The 19,479-nt window shown below is 53.9% G+C and overlaps 1 protein-coding gene across 3 annotated transcripts in view; it reads left to right on the forward strand.

The window, feature by feature from the left end:
- The window catches only part of CNTFR (ciliary neurotrophic factor receptor), a 214,572-nt gene that overhangs the window by 173,779 nt on the left and 21,314 nt on the right, over window positions 1-19,479 (forward strand). For all 3 annotated transcript variants that reach the window (XM_014952478.1, XM_014952479.1, XM_014952480.1), the window contains exons 5-6: window positions 16,777-16,894; window positions 17,704-17,870. In XM_014952478.1, the coding sequence (XP_014807964.1) occupies window positions 16,777-16,894; window positions 17,704-17,870 (285 nt within the window). The remainder of the gene's footprint in view (window positions 1-16,776; window positions 16,895-17,703; window positions 17,871-19,479) is intronic.

A 19,479-nucleotide genomic window follows, 5' to 3' on the forward strand; every position in this document is an offset into this window, starting at 1 on the left:
ACAAGAGAACATCAGCAAACTTACCTCCTTGTTATGGCTGCTGGGGCTGGGCAGATACCAGGAGCTGTGGCTGGGAGCTCCTCGGTGCTTTGTGTGGGGTTTTCCGTGGTCCTGCAGTCTCTGCTTGTACTCGGACTCTGCATAGAGACAGTCATTCAGGTTTAATTTCACTGTAAATGACATGTGTGGGGTTGTTTTTCAAATCAGTGTGACATTCTTGCAGTGGTAGATCTCCTGGTGCAGTGCTGCTGGTGCTTCGCAGCCCTCCAGCAGCATCCCAGTGGGCTGCAAGACCCCTGAGGTGCTCATTTCAACATGGAAAACCCCAAATGGGGCAAAACCAACAGAGATGCTGCAGAAGAGCCAAAATCCAGCTGTCTGGGGCTGCACAAGCCCTGCTGTCAGTTAAGTCCCAGACAGCAGTACAATGAACCTGGTGTCAGGCAGCATCCGCAGCAGGGATAGGGATATTTCCAGCACTCCTAGAGACTGGTTTACAATGCTGGGATAGTCTCCAGCCAAACCACTTGGGTTCAGATTTCCACTAAACCACCTCATTTCCTTATTTGTTTTGATCTCCCTGCAAAACCAAAACCATTGGCTGCTTTGACGAGCTCCTTGGCTGGAATTAAATGCCTAACTCCTAACCACCGGTGGTCCTGGTCTGGCTTGTCACAGAGAGAAAGTAACAGAGAGTAAAATTGCAACCAAGGAACTGTGGCTGAACAAACAGCCTTGTCCCTGAGCACCGCGAGGTGACTGACCCCAGTGTCATTGTGCCACGGGCAGAGGCAGATGTGTGCATCCCCTGCAGCATCCCTCTAACGCGGGATGCGAGGGAAACGTGGGGGACCACTGCTGCTGCCTGCCCTGCTGCGTGGCCCCAACCAGGGCACTGCTCCACACAAATCCTTCTTTGAAGGGCAGCAGAGCTGCCAGGAAATCATTCAGCCCTGAGTTAAAGACTTCCAGTGGCAGCTTTAGGCGAGCTCTTCCAGGGTTTAATTACTGGTGTGTCAAAAACGTTCACCCTTTTTCGTGTTTGAATCTGCCCAGCTTTGAGTTCATCCACTTGGGTTCCTGCTGGCAGATGGAGGGTCAGGACGGGAGTCAAGCACACCAGCCTGGCTTTGCACATCATGCCCACCCTGGGCGACAAAGGCATCTGATGGGCATTGTGTTTGCAAAGTTAAAGGGCTTTCTAGCATGAGTGCATTGGCCACCTACCCTGTACAGCTATGAAAAGGCTGTGGACAGTCGTGTACCCCATGTAGAAGAAAGACCTTATTTGTCTTCCCCAGGCACCTGTCTGTCCCCACTGAGCACAGCAAGAGCAGAGACAGATTTCTTGGCCTGGCCAGCTCCTTTCCAGATGGTTAAAAATGGATGAAGGCAACCCTGAGAGCATCAGCTGGCCCTTCAGAGAGGTGAAGATCTGCATGGCCTTCCTGCAAAGCCTCTCTCCCTGGGCTTGGCAACCATTGTGCTGTCTTCTGATCCCTCTGGCATCGTTGTCAACTCAGGGCTTGGGGAGGGCAGAATCTGCCCCTCATGCCTCCATCACTGGGGGAAAGGCACCCCCGCGGGGATCACTGGGTTGAACAAGCGTGAGCTTGTGGATGTTGGAGCAGAAACAGGTTCTGGGCCAAAGCAGTCAACATGGGGGCATCTTGTTAAAGCCACATGGGGAAAGGGCTCTGCAGCCACAGGAGCTGCAGGCGGGTCCTGGTGATTGCCCAGGCACAGCCCCCATGGGAACACCATTAGCATCCCCCCTCTATAACACCATCAGCACTGGTGCCACTGGATTATGAGCAGCACAGGGTCCCTAACAGCCTTGTTACCCCAACAGCAGCGTGGCAGCCCCTCTCCAGCACTGGATACAGCCTTGTCCTGGTGCATCAGTGCACAGGAGATGAGCCTGTGACCCACGTTTTCTAAATCTTGCCCTTTATTATGCCTTGAGAAGCATCTCACATCTTGGGAGGCTTTTGTTCACACTGGGGCCAACATCCCCATCTTCAGTATAAACCCCCAGCTCAGGCAGAGCCTTCCTCTTGTCTCCAGCTCTTTGGGATTTTGGGTGGCTTTCCTTACCAAGATCTTTTTGTAGAGTTACTTTTAATAGCACGTACGTGACGTGGAGTGGGGTAGACCACTCCGGCTCCGGCTGGCACATTATAAATCTCAGCAAAAAAAATAAAAAAAAATAAAAAAATGCAAAGGGCCAGGAGAGTGGGGGGTGAAAAAAAGCAGAAGGAAGAGACCATTTTCCCAGAGTCTAAAGCAGGCAAGGGTGGGGAAGGGGAAAGGCAAGGTCGTACCGCTCGCTGGGGCAGAGTGTGCAGTTGTTTATACTGGAAATGAGTTTCTGTTTATTGCAAGCTATGGTGGGGAGACCACAAAGTGAACGTAAAACAAAATGGGAAGGGTGTGGGGAAAGTCGGGGGAGGGGGAGCGGGTGCCTTTGACAAACTCCAGAAGTCACGTCCAGTAATAAATCAAGCTGGGATCTGTCCCGGGATACAGGACCCAGAACATCTGCTTGGGCTGTGGGGAAGCCGAGCGGGCGAGCAGGGCTCTCCCAGCCCTGCCTGGGGCCGGGCAGAGGGATGGGGGCTTGGGCAGCTCCTTTAACTGTGGCTGCTGAGCCCAGCGATGCTGACATGCAGGTAGAAGTGGACTGAGCGCTTGGGTTCACCACAATGCATGGGGAGATGCAGGCAGGGCTGAGGGATTTCACAAACATCCTCAGTCAGCCTCTCCATCCTCAGTGTCCATCCCTTGCCTGATCTGTAGCACGATTTCCTTGGCCATAAGGTGGCACGGGGTGCTTTTCTCCCACTTTTCACTTCTCCCAAGCTTTGCAGCAAATGCCACATGGGAAGGTAACTCCTTCAGCATCTCAGGGCTTGGGCATGGCATAGGTGCCACCAGGGAGGAGGTGCCTTTCCCTCTCCCAGGGCAGCGGGAATTAGTGTGTTAATGGGGCTGCTGGTGAAATTGGAGACAAATCTCCTGATAACCCCACCGGGGCCAGCATCACATCCATTCTTTGTTCAGGCTTTGAAGGTATTAAGTGCTAAGGATTTTGGTTTGACATCTGAATCCAGCTGCATTGTTGCAAGAAGCCCTTGCAGATTATTACTCTAGACCAACCTTTCATATATAATCTATTGCTGTGGGTTTACTGCTTCAGAAAGAGTGACGGACATTTGTTTTGCAGATTTAAGCATCCCCCTCTTCTTCTTCCTTTTCTTTCCTCCTTCCTTGGAAAAGGGATCCTATTAGCCACTGCAGATGACACAACACATGCCAATACATTTGCAACCCATTTGGCTGAAAGCAAGGGCTGCATTCGAGCTACAAACTTCCCCAAGGGTCCAAGTAAAGCATTGGGATGGGGAGGAGAAACAAAAACCGTGCATCTGCCCCCCGGGTCCTTGCCCAGTTCTTGCCTTTCCAGCCCATATTAGTGCAGAAAGCAGGAGAGACAGCCACCGAGACGCGTGTGTGTGCTATGACCTCAAAAGTTATTTGCATTTCATTATGCTGGGCTGCGGCTGAGCTGCTCTGCTGTAACACCATGGGTGCTGCTACAGGGAACTTCTCCCCGAAAATGCCTGTGAACAACTTTCTGGGCATGGGGCAGGTTCCAAGCTGTGCCTCCAGCATCTCCCTATTGTAGACAAACCCCAAGTCTTCCCATAATGGATCCTGGGCAAGTTCAACCCCATGTCACTGCTGGAATGGTCAGAAACTTTGGCAGAATCACAGCACTTCTTCACTTACTCCAGGCATGCTGCCTTCCTTCCCATGCTGCTGGTGGCACATATGCCACAGGACAGACCTGGCTGCATTGGCATTAACCCAGCCAGAGCTGCTTTCTCTGCTCCAAGAGAGGATGGCAAGGTATTCAAGTAAAACCAGATTGCCCTGCCCTGTCCCTTTTTCCTCAGCCCATCCTTGCAGCTCTCATCCGCAGCCTGTGCTCTCAGACCTGTCCCCGCCGCTCACCTCATCTCAGAAGGGTGCTGAGCCATCTGCATGCGTTGAGGAGAGAGTTGTCCCTGTTGCAGGAGGCATTTGCAGTGCACGTAGCAGCAGCAGTGTCCTCCTGTTCCATGATGGGCCAGTGGGGTTCATGTGAGCCTTGACACCACAGCATCCTTCTGCTGCTGGCAAGGTCCAGACTGCAGGGCTCACTCTTCTGCAATTTTCAGTGCAACGCTTCAGAGAGCACAGCAAAATCCTTCAGTGACTCTAATAAGTTTTCCCTCCAAGGCTCTAGGGTATTTCCCCCCCCCCTCCATGCCTGTTAAGTCACGCTTCAGGTCTGCTGAAATCCTATCAAATACCTCCTGAAATCCCCTGGAGCCCCTACAACAGTTTATTGAGAGTCCAGGACTGTTTGACCTTGGAGGGGGTGAGAAAGGTAGGGGAAGAAAGAGCAGCCCCGGGCTTCCCTGCCAAACTCCTTGATCCTGTGCTGAGCCTGTTGCAGAGATCACAATCCAGCCAGGAATCAGTCCCAGCCCATCAGTGGGGTATCTGGGCACTGTGCCCTCCTCTCCCTCTCTGCCCCAGGTCTCTTGAGGGTCTCCTGCAGTGCTAGGCACAGTGTGCTGCCTCCCTCCAGAAAAGCAGCAGTGCCCTAATGACCTGTGCACGGTACCTGTCGTGGTGTCCTGTCACCTTCTGTCCAGACCAAATAGGATTTGGGGACCTCTGGGTGGCAGGTCAGTCCCCAGCTCTGGTGCTTGGTGTTTGCAGGAGGGTTGTCCACCCTGGGGGAGCTCAGCAGCCCTCGGGAAGTAATTAAAACATTTATAACACCATTTTTTATAACAATAATTCCTCGTCACTTAGTCTTTGTTGGAAGCAAATCGGAGGATGCCTGAGAAGCTGCTGTCCTCCATGAGGAGGGACAGGCTGTGCTGAGCATCCAGGTTGTCTCTGCCGGGGCAGGGCTGGCAGTGCTGCCACTCTCGCCACTGATCTGGTGTGGATACACTCAGGAAAAGTGTGTTCGCTTCTGGGGGGCTTTGTTGCTAAAAGCCCATCGATAAATTACAGGGAGTCCAGAGGAAAATTGATTAAAGGATTAGAAGGTAGCGTATGACCTAAAGGGGAGATTAAGGGAATTTAGTGAGGTGCTCGCTACAGAGCGGAGCTGGGGGAAGTGGGGAGGGAAGAAGATGAAAACAACCTTGCCAAGATTTTACAGGTGATGATTAGAGTGGGTGAAAACAGTCGCTGTGCGTAATAGAGTCGGTTTGTGCTTCACGCTTCGTTTTGCAAATTGTGGGCTCTCAGGGTGGGAAAGAGGCTCCTCAGCCCCCTCGAGCTTTTTTGAGCTGCTCTGGCCATGCACACCAAGGAGCATCCCGCGGGGTTTGCTCACTGCCACTTGTGGGGATTTAAGCACTGAGCCAGGATTTCAGGAAGATGAGCATCATTTTCATAAAGCAAAGAGCCTTTTTTTTAGCTCCATTTCTTTACAGATGGGCTGAATAATGGGACCTCCCTTGAAGTCGGCTGAGTTAAGGATGCAGCTATTACTTCCAAATGCAGTGAAGTCTGGGGCTGTGTGACTTAACTTCATCCCAAGAATCTCATTGCCATAAGATAAGAATGAGGCCAGGGCCTGATTCAGGCCTGAGGATAAAAAAAGACATTCATAAATAGAGCAGTGATATTGAGCAGTGGTGTGAGCTGAGCTGATATCTCAGCCCATCGCTTCCAGAAGTGCCACACTCCCCTGGGTTTCGTCCCCTGGAAAGGACGCCCTTTGGGTAAGCTGCAGAAGCTGATGCTCTGAAGTTGGGCTCCCTCCTCCTTCCTGCCTCCACCCTATGGTACCAGGAGCACAGAAGAGGAATTAGGTTTGAGCCGGGGACCCTCCTGCTGTTGGTGACATGCCTGACTGGTATTTTCTCAAAGCCAGAGAGCAGGCAGCTAAGGACTGGTGTGGAGACCTCATTTCATGGGACGAATTAAGCATCTTCCCTGATGCGTGTCATTAATGGGCTAGCAGCATCCTTGAGCAGCCTGAAGAGCACCACCAACCAGAGGCAGCCCCTAGTCTCAGGTCCATTCCCACCAGAATCCCATGGTGTGATTTTCCATGGCATATTATGCAGAAGGACATGTTGAATGGGCCGGGTGGCTTCAGTGGACGTGCCAAGGAGGCTGGCTGCTGCTGATGGTGCTGAGTCTGTGTGAGCAAACCAGGATGCAATCTGGGTGGCCAAACACAGGGTCAGCTTGAGGATGAGGATGAAGCCTGTGAAGAGACCTCATGTGAAGGGAGGTACCTGCATCCAGATGCCCACTTTCAGGTCCCCTGTCCCCACTGAATCCAAGGTGGAGCAGCCAGTGTAGGCTTGAGAGCCATGGGGTCTGCCTTGTAAGGGGATGGGAGCACAGCCTGCAGCATTTCCTCTAAGCAAAACATGTAAGAGAATAGAGGAGAGGGTGTTTTTCCATAAATGCTGAAGGAAAGGATCTTTACCTGCGAAAGCCAGTGCAAGAATAAAGTGGATGAAGGGTATGTCTGGTTATGAGCTACTCCTATCAGCTCCTCCTGCTCCTGTGCAGGCGGGAGAAGAGAAGGCCAGAAATAACCCTTTCTCTCCTCCAGAGAGTCGGAAATCTCTTACTTTTCCCTCTTCATTCCCTATGGGGTGAGAGACCCCTGTGCCAGCAGGTACCTGCTTCGCCAGGGAAGCACAGAGAGCAGCCTGGGGAAGAGCAGAGCAGAGAAGTAGATGCATACAGGCTTCATCTTGAGAGGGATGAAGAGAGAAGAGATATTTTTGGAGTGCTGCTGGCTGTTAGAGGCAGCCCACACTCCCCCACTGGGAGTGATAGCTGGTAATATTCGTGGCTAGCTTGTTGCTCGGTACATGACAAAGTGCTTGTAGCTTCCCCCAGGAGGCTCCCCCTGGATAAATATACAATTTCCAGGAGTTCTGGTGGGACAGCTTTGCCGAGGATACACGACTGCTGATGGTCCCAGTTGTGTCTGATTGCACCTGGTATTTTCCCTGTCTTCTCCATCTGGAGAGGTTGGGAGGATGGATTGCTTTCTTGCAGCCTTTAAATTAGGTGATAGAGGGGGCAGGGGCATTGCGTGGCGTCGACCGTGCAGGGAAATCATGCCTGGAGCTGGGAAAAGAGGGAGAAAAGGATCCTGAGTTCTCTTCTGCAGGCGTGGAGGCAGGGGGCTGCCGTGGCCAATACCTGCTGGGGAGATCTTGGGGACACCCCACATGGAGCAGGGGAAGGCACTGCCCTCCCACACAGCCGGCAGGGATGTTCCCTCTCTCTGGCTGGCAGCTTTTCCAGCTGAAGGAGATTTCCAGGGCTCTGCACAGACTCGGGCTCCAGGGCTGTGTGTTGCTGGTGTGGGCTGAGATGGGGCACAGCAGAAACCAACACTTCAGAGCAGTTTGGGGCTGCTCTGATCAAGCCTTTTATCGAGGGGTGGTGCCAAGGGATGCAGCTACTCCTCCCTGGAGATCGAGGTGGTGATGTGCTCCCATGGGCACTGACCACAAGCTCCTTGGGGTGAGGACCAGCTGCTGGGGCACCCTCTGAGTGCTAGGAAGCATTTCCCCCCTGCGTTGCCTTGGCACAGCGCTTCCAGCCCTATGTTGAGGAGAAGGGTCCCCTAGCAGCAGAAACTATTTTGGCAGGGACTGGAAAATCCCATGCAATTCATGCCCTGCATCCTTCCTGGCCATTTTATAAGGGATAAGGCACAGCTTTCGGGTGGGAGCTGTGGGAGTGTCAAGCTCTTTTTCTCCAAACCCCAGCAGTGTTCCCCAAACCCCAGTGGTGGAAAGCCCCATAGCTGCACTGAGAAAGCCAAGAGCACATCATCCCCCTGCTCCTCCTCACACAGAGGCTGCAGCCCCTTCCCCGCTGCCTGGGCATGGCAGCCTGGCTCCCTGGGATGCTCCAGCCCTGAGCTGCGGGCAGGGACACTCTCTCCATCCCTGGAGCTTTCCTTGTCTCCGCTTGCCAGCAGTTTCCTCTGGGAGCTGCACAATCTCTCACCCCACACCGTTCTTCAGGTCTCCAGGAGCTGGACGGGGGCCCGGCGCGCTGGATCCCAGAGCAGCAGCCGGTAACGAGGTTTTTGGTCATTACTGCCCCGGGGCTATGTACGAACCAGTGACCTGGCTCTGAAATGGTTTATGTTACATGCAAATCCCTTCGCAGAGGTGTTGGGGGAGGAAAAGCCGGCCTCGCCGTGAACTCCCCCGGCTGGAGAGCAAATCCCAGCGCTGCAAAAGGGCTTCCCGTGCCCGGCAGGCTTGTCGTCCTGCCGCATCTCTCCTGGCCCGTGCATCCCTCCCGGCCGTGCCGCACCGAGCACCGAGGTCCCCGGCCTCGCTCGAGGCCTGGCGGTGCTACCGTTATACACAAAACAATAATCAGCTGCCGTAACGAGGATGCAGAGTAGCGGAGCTGGCTTCCCTGCTGTTGTGCCGGCTCCAAGTAGAAACAGCTGCATTTGGTTTGGTTAAATGTTTTATTTACTCCCAATTATCCCAGATAACAGATTTGCTTTCTTTCGTTCAATATTTAATACTGTTTCGGAGCAAAGCTGCTCTCTGGTTTCCGATGGAGGGCAGGAGGCTCAGGAGGGACCTTCTGCTGTGGTGGGGTCCCAAGTGAAGGCTGGAGGCACCCAAAATCCACTGTCCCTGTGGCATCTAGCCCAACATCCCAGCCCGTGGGGACAAGGTTACCTGCGGGAGCACAGCTGGTTTTGGGGTGCCGGTGTGCCAGGCAGGACCTCTGAGAACCTGTGTGGGCATTGCCTGGGGACAGCAATGGGGCTGCTGGAGGCGTTCAGCTCTGCATCTGAGACCCAGCAGATCTGTCATGGATGTGGGTTGCTGATGGCTTCACCTGCCTCAATTACCTCCATGAAGCATCCTGCGCCTTGGGGAGCATCTCCAGAGGGGGCTGCCATACCAGCCGGCCACCCCACCCCATGCCACGGGTGCCGGAGCCCCTCTCCTTTTGCTTTATCTTCTCACTGCTCAGCTGGGCTGGCTCGCTAATTTTTTAAAGGCTTGAGAGCTGTCAGGTTTGAAGAGCACCTCTGCTGTGCCGCAAATAGCACGGCCTCGTGCCGTGCAGGATGAAGCAAACTCTGGTGAGCCTGTTACTGCGCCGTCCTGCTGGGAGGCAGCTTTTTAGGGCTAGGAGCTTGCACTGCGATTTGGGCTGGAAGCAGGGCTCCGAGCTCTCTCTTCTCTGTGAGTAATGCCTCGCCCAAAAATTTACAGCGCTGCCTCTTGATGTGCTCACTGAATTTTCTGCAAGGGAAATGAGAAAATCCATAGCTTGCTTTACGAGCCCCAATCAGTGTAAAACAGGGCCTTTTAGAAATTTATCTTTTGCTGAGTCCACCTTTTTCTCCGGCACCTTCTGGGGAATAAATTCTTGCTCTTTTGAGTCTGAGGAACTGGCAGCGGGGCCAGAGGACTTTGGTTACAGCCGCAGGTGTCCCTTGCCTGTTTCGGGGAGATGCTGCAGAGTGAGGGTGTTGGGGCCAGGATAGGTGCTGGCTGAATGTGGGCAACTCTGGTGTTCAGCTGGGGTGGCTCACACTCCAGAGGGATACGTCTTCGAAGCCTGATTTCAAGAGGGAGGAATGTCCCCCTGAAAACGTCCCTTGCTAAGGTTGGGGTGGCTTAGACTGGCTAGGAGAGACGTAAGCCCTGTCTCCATCACTTGCCCAGGTCATCCAGGAGGTCAGTGAGGGACAAGCCCATCTCACCCTGTGCCCCACACCCCTGGGCTCTCTAATTCACGTGAATCTTGCCACATTAATTTAAAAAACAAAACAAAAAAAAAAAACCAAGCCAAAAACAACACTAAAACTTTGCTTAATCCTTCTTGAAGAAGCGAGCACCAAAACTTTGCTTAATCCTTCTTGAAGAAGCGACCCTGTCTCCATCACTTGCCCAGGTCATGAGCCCATCTCACCCTGTGCCCCACACCCCGGGGCTCTCTAATTCACGTGAATTTTGCCACATTAATTTTAAAAAAAAAAAACAAAACAAAACGAAAAACAGCACCAAAACTTTGCTTAATCCTTCTTGAAGAAGCGGTGGTTATGAACGTGATGTTCCCAGAGTGCAGAGGCTTGATGTAGGGGAGCATCATCCACTCCTCTACCATCCCACCGCTGTCCTTTGCGCCCCTCCCCATCCTCACCCTTATGCAAGAACAGCCTGAACGAGGGGTAATAGAGCAAAATAGGAGCTTCACCTTCTCTGCCTTTCTCCAGCAACAAAACACAGCCTCATCACAACACTGGGGGTGATGGGACTGTCCCCAGTCACAGCCACACTGCGCTCCAGCACAGGTGCTGCACAGCGAGTGGCTGCTCCCCCGATCCGCCGGGCAGTAGAAATATTATTTATTCATCGCTGTTTTCTCTGTTGTTTCCTACCGGCCTGCCGTACACAGACAATCTCAGAAAAGCAGCATTAGATAAATAATACATCGTGCTTGCAGGCAGCATGTGCATAACAAAAGCACCTGCGCCGGTTGCGTGCGCAGGCGTGCGGGGTGGGCTGCTCTTCCTGCACGTGTGCTTGGGGCTGGCATCTCACGTGGGGCTGGGTCCCTGTTCTGCCCCCCAGCCTCTGCAGAGCCAAGCTTGTGGTGACTTGGGTGCCCTTTTTAACTCACCAGCTCATACCCACTGCCTGAGAGGTCCTGGCTGGGCACAGGCAGGAGATGGGGCGGTGATCCCCTCCGTGGGCACTGGGGAGAGGCAGGGATGCTAACAGCATGAATCTGGTGGTAGAAGAACATCAGTTCTGGGGTTGTGCCCCAGTGCTGGGCCTGCTCTGCCACATGCAGGCAGGCTATGTCGCGGCTGTAGCTCTAGCACAAGGACGTGCTGCTGTTGTGGACCCTGGAGGCTTCACTGGCCCGAGACCAGGATGGTGAGTTATGCAGGTGACCCCACAAGCACGCTGTAGGATCAGTATCCCCCAGCAGCACAGCGCCTGGATGTGCCCCGAGTGCACCAGAAGAAATATATCTCACAGAAGTGTTGGAGAGGCCTCTTAAAACTTTTATTGGTACTATTTTTTGTATCCCTCCACCTGTGGAGCAAGGCATCTTTAGTACGTTAAGCCCTCAGCAGGAGAGGAAAATTATAACTGATCCATTTCAGAAACCTCTAAAAATGACCTAAAATAACTTTTCTATATATAAAAATGCCACGATTTTAATGTCCATTATCTCATGACCTAGCAGGGCTAGGAAAAGCTATTGTAGATCATTTTTAGTGGTTTCTAAAATGGTTGGTCACACTTTTCCCCTGCGCAGTGGGGCTCAGGGTACAAGGACAACTGGGCTTTAGAGTTGGGAAGGGAGAAAAGAAATCTGTGTCTGTGCTGATGCATCCAGAGCGGTTTCATCCTCGAGGACCACTTGTTGTGCTCTCCCCAGCTGAGCAGAGATGCTGGAGCTGGTCAAGCTATTTCCAACAAGCCAGAGGGACAGCAGTGAAATCATAGAAACATAGAATGGTTCGGGTTGGAAGGGACCTTAAAGATTATTGAGTTCCGACCCCCCCAGCCCTGGGCAGGGACACCTCCCACCAGACCAGGTTGCTCAAAGCCCCATCCAGCCCTGGCCTTGAACACCTCCAGCGATGGGGCATCCACAGCTTCTCTGGGCAACCTGTTCCAGTGCCTCAACACCCTCACCATAAGGAATTTCTTGCTAATATCTAATCTAAATCTCCCCTCTTTCAGTTTAAAACTGTTCCCCCTCATCTTGTTGCTACACTCGCTGATAAAGAGTCCCTCCCCATGTCTCCTGTAGGCTCCCTTTAGGGACTGAAAGCAGAAAGTCTGAGGCACTGTCTGGTGGGAAATCCAGCCCCATCCCTGCCACCAGTTCTTCTGTGGGGTCTGCAGAGACAACGACCCCGGCAGCAGCTTTTCCTGCCTGTCGCAGCTCTGAATCTTGTTGGAGTATCGCAGGGCTTGCAGTGCAGCCCTTCATCCCCGTGCCCCCAGCTTTCACAGCAAGGCTGTGGTTGCAGCCCACGCCGCTGGGAAGCCACCACGGCCGGGCATTAAACACACCCTCTGGTTTGCAGAGAGGACATCGGCAGAGCGCGTGGGGAGAAGTGGCTTCCTGCCATGCGAGAGGTTAATGGACAGATTAGAGAGGGCAGGCGCTGCTTGCGACGAAAGGGAAGGAGCTCTGCCTTTACAGAGTTCAGCAGCTCCATGAGGCGACGGGGAAGTAAATATTTGCCAGGATTAAGGAGGCTGCGTGCAGGAGCCCAGGGAGAAGTGCCCGTGCAGGGGCAGCGTGTTGCTCAGGCTGTTTTCGGTGTTGGGCAGGGTTTGAGAGCTGGACATCAGCCCGGGGGAGGACGGAGGGGGACACCCCACAGCCAGAGGCACTGCCCAAAGCCTCAGGGCAGAAAAAAGCCTTTAATGCTCCCTTGATGGCTTTGTTTTCCTCTGCTGCCTTTCTTGCTTTCTCAATTGGCCCGACCGGGCTGGCCCACATCCAAAGACAGCATTACGGAGCGCCGGATCGATTGGAGCCTGCAATTTTATTTGCTCTCTTTAAGAGCCTTTGATGGGCAGGATGAGCTGTGCTGGCGAGCGCCTTTCCTGGGAGAGGAGAGGAGAGGAACAGCATTGCAAGCCACCATCTCCCATAGGGAGATGGGGACCCTGCCACCAGCTTGGAGAAGACACCGTGGTAGGGTGGGCAAAGAGAGACCTCCCGATGCACCATGGCAGCTGAGAAGGAGCTTGCAGCCCTCTCCTTCGTGGCATCTGGTGGTCATGGTCACTGTCACCCACATGGTGTCGTGGTCACAGCCCCAGGTGGCACACCGCACTGGCCCTGCACTCTCCTGTGGGGTGGACTTTCTGCCCATCAAGGTGGAAGGTGGGACAGTTGTGTGAGATTGCCCTCTCAAAATGCCTGTGGCTCTGGGACTGGCAGCTCTTTGGAGAGATGGAGGTGGCAGGAGTGTCCCCGTGAGACAGCTTGTCCCTGACCAGAAAGAGAGGGTGAATACTGGTGCAAAACAGGCTTTATAGAGCAGCACCCCTTCAGCTGCAGCAGGCACCAGGGTGGCAGAGATACGAGGGTCGTTTTGTCCCCCTTCCCCAGCCTCTCCTTCCACCTCTGGATCAGAGGTAGAGGATGCTCTGCGGACAATGCATTTGGAGCCCCCCAGTCTTGGAGCAGAGGACAGGGTCTTCAAGGCATTCAAGCTTGTGAAAATGGGGCATCTTCAAAGGCTGCTGCAGACTTGGGATGATAGCGGGAGGCAGTTTGGGCAGCCCCACTTCTCCCAGCCAAGCAAACCCAGGGGCACCAGCCCACTGCATCTGGTGGAGGAATTAGCACAGATCATCAAGAGACAGATCCGGCATAATAGGGGAGACAATGGAGATAAATTATCCTTGGATGGACTAATTGCGGGTCAGTATCAGTGAAGCATCTGGGGCCGTGCAGGTAGAGCAGAGCCTCCTCATCAGCCAGGGACCGTGCAGGACTTCGGGGATGCTCACCAAAGCCTCGGCCCCCTCTACCTGCCTTCCCGGCTGGCTCCTGGTGTTGTGCTGAGCACAAGCAGTGGGCACGAGTGCACAAATGCCAATGGGCAAAAAAGCCCCAGAGTGGCACCCCCCAGCATCCTCCCTGCCCCATGCAGTATCTCCAGCCCCAGCCTGGTTTGCCTGGTGCCAGGCGGGTGCTGTTAGCTCACACTGCCACCACGCGGTCGCTGGGACCCCAAAGGCTGTCACTAAATCCCCTGCACCCCTTCAACCCCTCCAAAACAACCTCCCGGGACCCCCCCACCCCTCTGTTGTTCCCTGCAAAGGGAGGTGCTGACCTGCCTTTGTCTCCTGCCTCATCCCAGGGGCAGCTGTGGGGCAGGGAAGGGGTTAAGGAGGCGGCAAAGAGGAGGAGGAGGATGGAGCTGTAGCAGGGATCAGGCCCTTGCCTCTGGCCTTGCGATTAGCCACTCTGTTTTGCTGCGGAGGGTCTGCTTGAATAATTTAGCTGGGAGGCTCATTAACCAAGCTCTGGCCTTCGTCTGCCGGCTGAAGGCTGAAATAGCCATTAGGAGGAACACACGTTGCAGACCAGCACAGCCTCCTCTCCCTGCTGGCCCCCTCCTCTCCCTTCTCTTCCTCCCTTTCCCTCTCCTTTTCCTCTTCTCTCTCTCTCTTCCTCTCTTTCTCCCTCTCCTCTCCCTCTTCTCTTCCCCATCCCTCTCCTCTCCCTCTTCTCTTCCCCACCATTCTCCTCTCCTCTCCTCTCCTCTCCTCTCCTCTCCTCTCCTCTCCTCTCCTCTCCTCTCCTCTCCTCTCCTCTCCTCTCCTCTCCTCTCCTCTCCTCTCCTCTCCTCTCCTCTCCTCTCCTCTCCTCTCCTCTCTCCCATCTCTCCCTCTTCCCTTCTTGTCTCCTTTTCTCTTTCCCTCTTCCCCTTCTCCTTCTCCTTTTCCTTTCCCTTCTCCTCTTCCTCCTCCTACCCCTCTCGCTCTCCTTGCTCCCTGGCTCTGCTGCCCTTGGCTTTCTTGCCACCTGCTTGTACCTTCTCCAGCCCTGCCCAGGGGCAAGCCCCATGCCTCAGTTTCCCCTCTGCAGACTGCAGTAGGGGGCTGCGGCTGAAACTCATGGCATCCCTCTGGGAAGCTATTTTAGCAAAACCCATACACATTTTCTGGCTATGGGCTCTGCTGTGCAATGCCTAGCCAGGATCGCAGAGGCCCACCCTGTCAGTCCATGCTCAGGGCAAACCAGCTGGTCTCCAATGGCCAGGTTATTGTTGCCCATCAGGCTCCTGCTCTAGTCCTAGACACCACCAGGAGACCAGCAGCTCTGCAGGACTATGCACCATGTGGGGGATTTGCACTGACGTGGCTGCAGGGTATCTCATTTTGCATTGTCTTGAGGCTTTGGTGTCCTCCTGGTGCTGCTGGCTTGGCGGTGCAGCAGGGGAACCCTTAGCTGACTCGCTGCATCCCTTGCTGCTCCAGCATGGCATGTAGAGGGATGCTAGGCTGCCACACAGTTTCCCTGCACCAACATCAGCATGGGCTGCTGCGTACAAGACATGTCGATTCAATATTAGGAAGAAATCATTTATTGTGAGGGTGGTGAGGCACTGGAACAGGTTGCCCAGAGAAGCTGTGGCTGCCCCATCCCTGGAGGTGTTCAAGGCCAAGCTGGATGGGGCTTTGAGCAACCTGCTCTAGTGGGAGGTGTCCCTGCCCCTGGCAGGGGGGTTGGAACTCGATGATCTGTAAGGTTTCTTCCAACCTAAACTGTTCTATGATTCTGTGTTTCATGCGTGGTGCTGTGGGTTCTTCCAACCTAAACTGTTCTATGATTCTGTGTTTCATGCGTGGTGCTGTGGGACTTGTGATTTGCCCTTGCAGCCCTCAGAGGAAGGAGTTTCCAAGCCTGAGGGTGCTCCCTGAATTCTTGCATCCTGGTTTGCATCTCCTTTTTGGTAATGGTCATGGGTCAGGCATCTGCCTTAGTGGCAGGGAGGAGGGGAGCTAGCCATGTGGTGGGATGGTGAGCATCAATGCTTGCACTAAAGCTGGCAGATTTGCCAGGTTTGTTTGAAAACCTTTGCTTGGGGAGAAGAGCGCGTCCTGAGACCTCCTGGGTGGATACATGGGGACGATGCCTAAAGAAGGAAGGGAGAAGAGGGACCACCACAGCTTCAGACAGCCTTTCTAAGGGAACCCTGGTGCTCATCCAGACCAGGGAGTGTATTTTAGGGCAAAGTACTGTGCCAGGGAGGCTGAAGTTAGAGCCAGACTCTGCTCTTAGCAATGCAAGTGCCCAGAGAGGACCTACCAAGAGTAGTTGACTTCAGTGTCGGTTCAGATAAGACTTTTACCAACCTACAGGGGCAAAATTTATCATCCTTCTGCACTCACTGGCCCTTCATGTTTTGCAGAGTCTTCCTGCAGCTCTGGCTGTGCTCCTGCAGAGAGCACAGACAGCACCCATGTCCAGGAAAGCCAAGTGCAGTGTGAGCACTTGGTTTGGTTTAAAATCCTCTCCTGTCTCTAACCTCTAGGACCAGCTGATAAGGCCAGAGTAGGCTGCTCCCCACTGCATGCTCTTGTCCTGTCTCCAGTTGCCTCCATGTCCTTTGGGAAGCAGAGCCCTGGGGTGGGGTGCTCTGCCCTGGTGCTGGAAGCATGAACACTGCCAGTCCTCATGGAAAGCTGAATTTTCACTGATGGTTTCAGGTTGTTCCTCCTCACCTTGCCATAAGTGGTCCTTCTTCCTCCCTCTGAGGTCTTTTGGAGGGTCATCCAAGGAGTTCATCACTCTCCAGGGAGGTGGCAGAGAGAGCCATGAGCATGGTAGCTTAATGGGGTCAAGAGAGCAGCACCTCCTCCCCATCAGCCATGTCTTGAAGACAGTTTCCCCCAGTACCTGCCAAGCTCCTCTGCCACTCCATCTCTCATTAGAGCCAGTGAGCTGCCAGGGGAGAAGAATAAACTGCTGTGCACAGCTAAAGCAAGATCTCATGGGGGAGAGATGGGGCAAAGGGCCCCCAGATGCTTCAAGAAGCTGATTAACACAGAGCAGCCTCCCCTTGCAAACTGTGTCCCCTCCTGAGCTGGCAGCAGTTGTGAGTGGAGGGACATCTCCTTGTTCAGGACCTGGTGATAACCCCACCTCAATGGATAATTGCTCTTTCTCTTTCCCTGGCAGCCCCCCCGAAGGAGCCAGTGCTGATGTGCCGGTCCAACAGCTACCCAAAGGGTTTCTACTGCAGCTGGCACCTGCCCACCCCCACCTACATCCCCAACACCTTCAACATCTCCGTCATGTAAGTGCCTGGGAAGGAAGGGTGCTGAGGGGTGAGTTTTTGTCCTTGCAGCCTGGAGCAGGTCCTGAGCCCAAGTAGTGCCATGAAATCTTGGGGCAGTGGGTCTGACCTGTGCTGAGGGTATGGGGTTGGTGTCCCAAAAATGCGCTGGGGAAGGATGCTCCAGGGACATCCAAACTGAAAGCTTGTCACTGGGGCTTTGTTCCAAGAAAGTTCCAGTTCCCCCAGAGGGGACCAGGAAAATCCTCAGGTCCCGTGTCCCCTTTCCATTCCCCCCAGGTCTGTCCTCTATGCACCACTTGTCCACAATAGAGGTTGTGCCCTCTGGTTTTTGGTGCTCTGGCACAGCTATGCTCCCCTTTGCTGTACACTGGCTGTGGCCAAGCAGCAACAGTGTCCTTCACCTAGAGCTGGCATTGTCCCCCAACCCCCAAAGCGGGTCCTGGCATAGCTCTTGTACAGGCTGGTGCTGTGCACCATCTTCTGCGGCTTTTGTCACCAGCAGAAAGGAGACCTCTCACAGGAGGGGCAGAGCCAACCCCAACCCACCAGGGTCTCATCCTTTCCTTGGGGCCACCGTGAGGACATTCACCGCGGTCTCTGTGCAGGCTTAGGATAAAACATCACACACATGAGCCTACAAAATTCCCTGGCAGGAGGAAAGCAGCCCTTTGGCCGTAGCTTGGGGACCACAGGCAGAGAGGAGATACAGTGCTGCTCCTTCTGTCTCCTCCCTCCAGCATCACGGGTGCATCCCCACCCCAAGCCCTGCTCTGTAGGTAACAGCTTTTCTCATGTCTCCTTTCCAGACACGGCACAAAAGAGATGGTCTGCGAGAAGGATGTCTTTCCCAAAAACAGGTGTCACATCAAATACCTCCAGCTCTTCTCGACGGTGAAGTACAAGGTGACTCTGACAGTCACGAATGCTCTGGGCAAAAACTCCACCACTCTCACCTTTGACGAGGTCGCCATAGGTAACTTCCGCGGCAGCAACTGGCCTCTCCGAGACGGTGTTGGGGTTGGCTTGCTCTGCATGCAGTGTCGCCCACCAGAGTGATGGGCCAGGGAAGGGGTAGTCTCTCCAAGTGGAGCCTCTGTCTATCCATGCATGAGATGGAGCCAGGGTCTGAGCCACCCTGGTATCCTCCCGTGAGCCCTCCTGATTCTTATGGCCCTACTGTAACTGATGTCAGCATCTGAGCATCCTGGAGGAACCAGGCAGAATGCCTACAGGCAGCCCACACGCTGGTCCTGGTGGTGGCCTAGTGCCCTGCCTGGTTCCATCCCCAGTGGTCCAGGTCTCCCATGGTTGCTGAGCTCATCCCTGCTTGGGGCTGGGGAAAAGGCTGACATGAACCAGGGCAGAAGGCTGTGAAACTGGTGTGGTCCAAATGGCATATCCCTTCTTGCCCCTGGGAGTTTTCCTAAAAGAGAGGTTTGGTGTTTGTGCTGGAAACAAAGTCATGGGAATTAGGACTGAAAGAGAAATTAAAATGTCTCATTCTCTTCCCCCTATCCCTAGTCAGCATGAAGCCCTCCCAAAGTCATCCTCCACCAGCCCTTGCCTAACATGCTCCTAAAAACCCTATTCCTCTTTTACACCTCTTCTCTGCCCACATGGGCAATGGAAGCTGTATGACATGGGACAAGGAGCAGTAGGCACTGGGAGATGGGGTGTCCATACCACCAGCTGTGCCACAGGGATACTCCTGACCACATCGGGGCCCATGGTGAGGATGCTCCTGTGACTGTGAAGGACTGGTGTGGGCTGAGCAATTCAGTGCCGAGCACGGCAAAGCAGGGAGCTGGGCACCAGCGCTTTTGCCACCAGCCAAAGCCAGATTACAGCCAGTGCTGTGACAAGACCGTCCATCCTCAAAGAGCAGGAAAAATGGGAGAGAATAGAGTTCAGGAACGCGTCGAAAAACAATTTGCTGGTTACATGTGGCAATTACTGGACCAGAAAAACAAATAAATGAATCCTTGAAGTGCAGCCAGCAGTCAGTCTTTGCCTTCGATGTGTTGCATGTCCCAGTCCTGAGCAGCTGGAAGTGCTGGAGCGCAAGAAGAGGAGCTCCACTACCACAGATTTTCTCTTTCTACCCCAAATCCTGGAAAACATCAAACAAGAAACAAGGTGCCAGCTCTGAACAAAGCAGGGAAGTTATTTTGGAGCAGGGACTGTCCTGCCATGTCCCTGCAGCCATGGTGCATATCTGAAGCTCGTATTTGTTGGTGCATTGAAAACATTGACAACAAGACAAGGAGTTTGGCAGAGAAGTGGTGGAGTTTCAGTCACTTGGGTGCCTTTAAGTGGAAATTGTTGTGTTTGTGGAAGATACACTCCTTAAAAATGAAGGTAACCTCCAGCCTGCAGGGCCCAGGGCAGCAATTAAGCTGCATTTTCTGAGTTCCTTGCATTCCCTCCTGCAGGAGTTCAGGGCATCGTCCTGTAACATCTGCATCCCACCCATGCCCTGCCTGGCTTCACAAACATCTGGCCCTCCATCTAGCACACAAGGGCAACCCCCCAGGGAAGCACACCCAGCTGCAAGCCCCGGGCATCCCGGCACCAGCACAAGC

Source organism: Calidris pugnax, unplaced genomic scaffold (assembly GCF_001431845.1).
Source record: "Calidris pugnax isolate Ruff unplaced genomic scaffold, ASM143184v1 scaffold220, whole genome shotgun sequence".
NCBI lineage: Eukaryota > Metazoa > Chordata > Aves > Charadriiformes > Scolopacidae > Calidris > Calidris pugnax.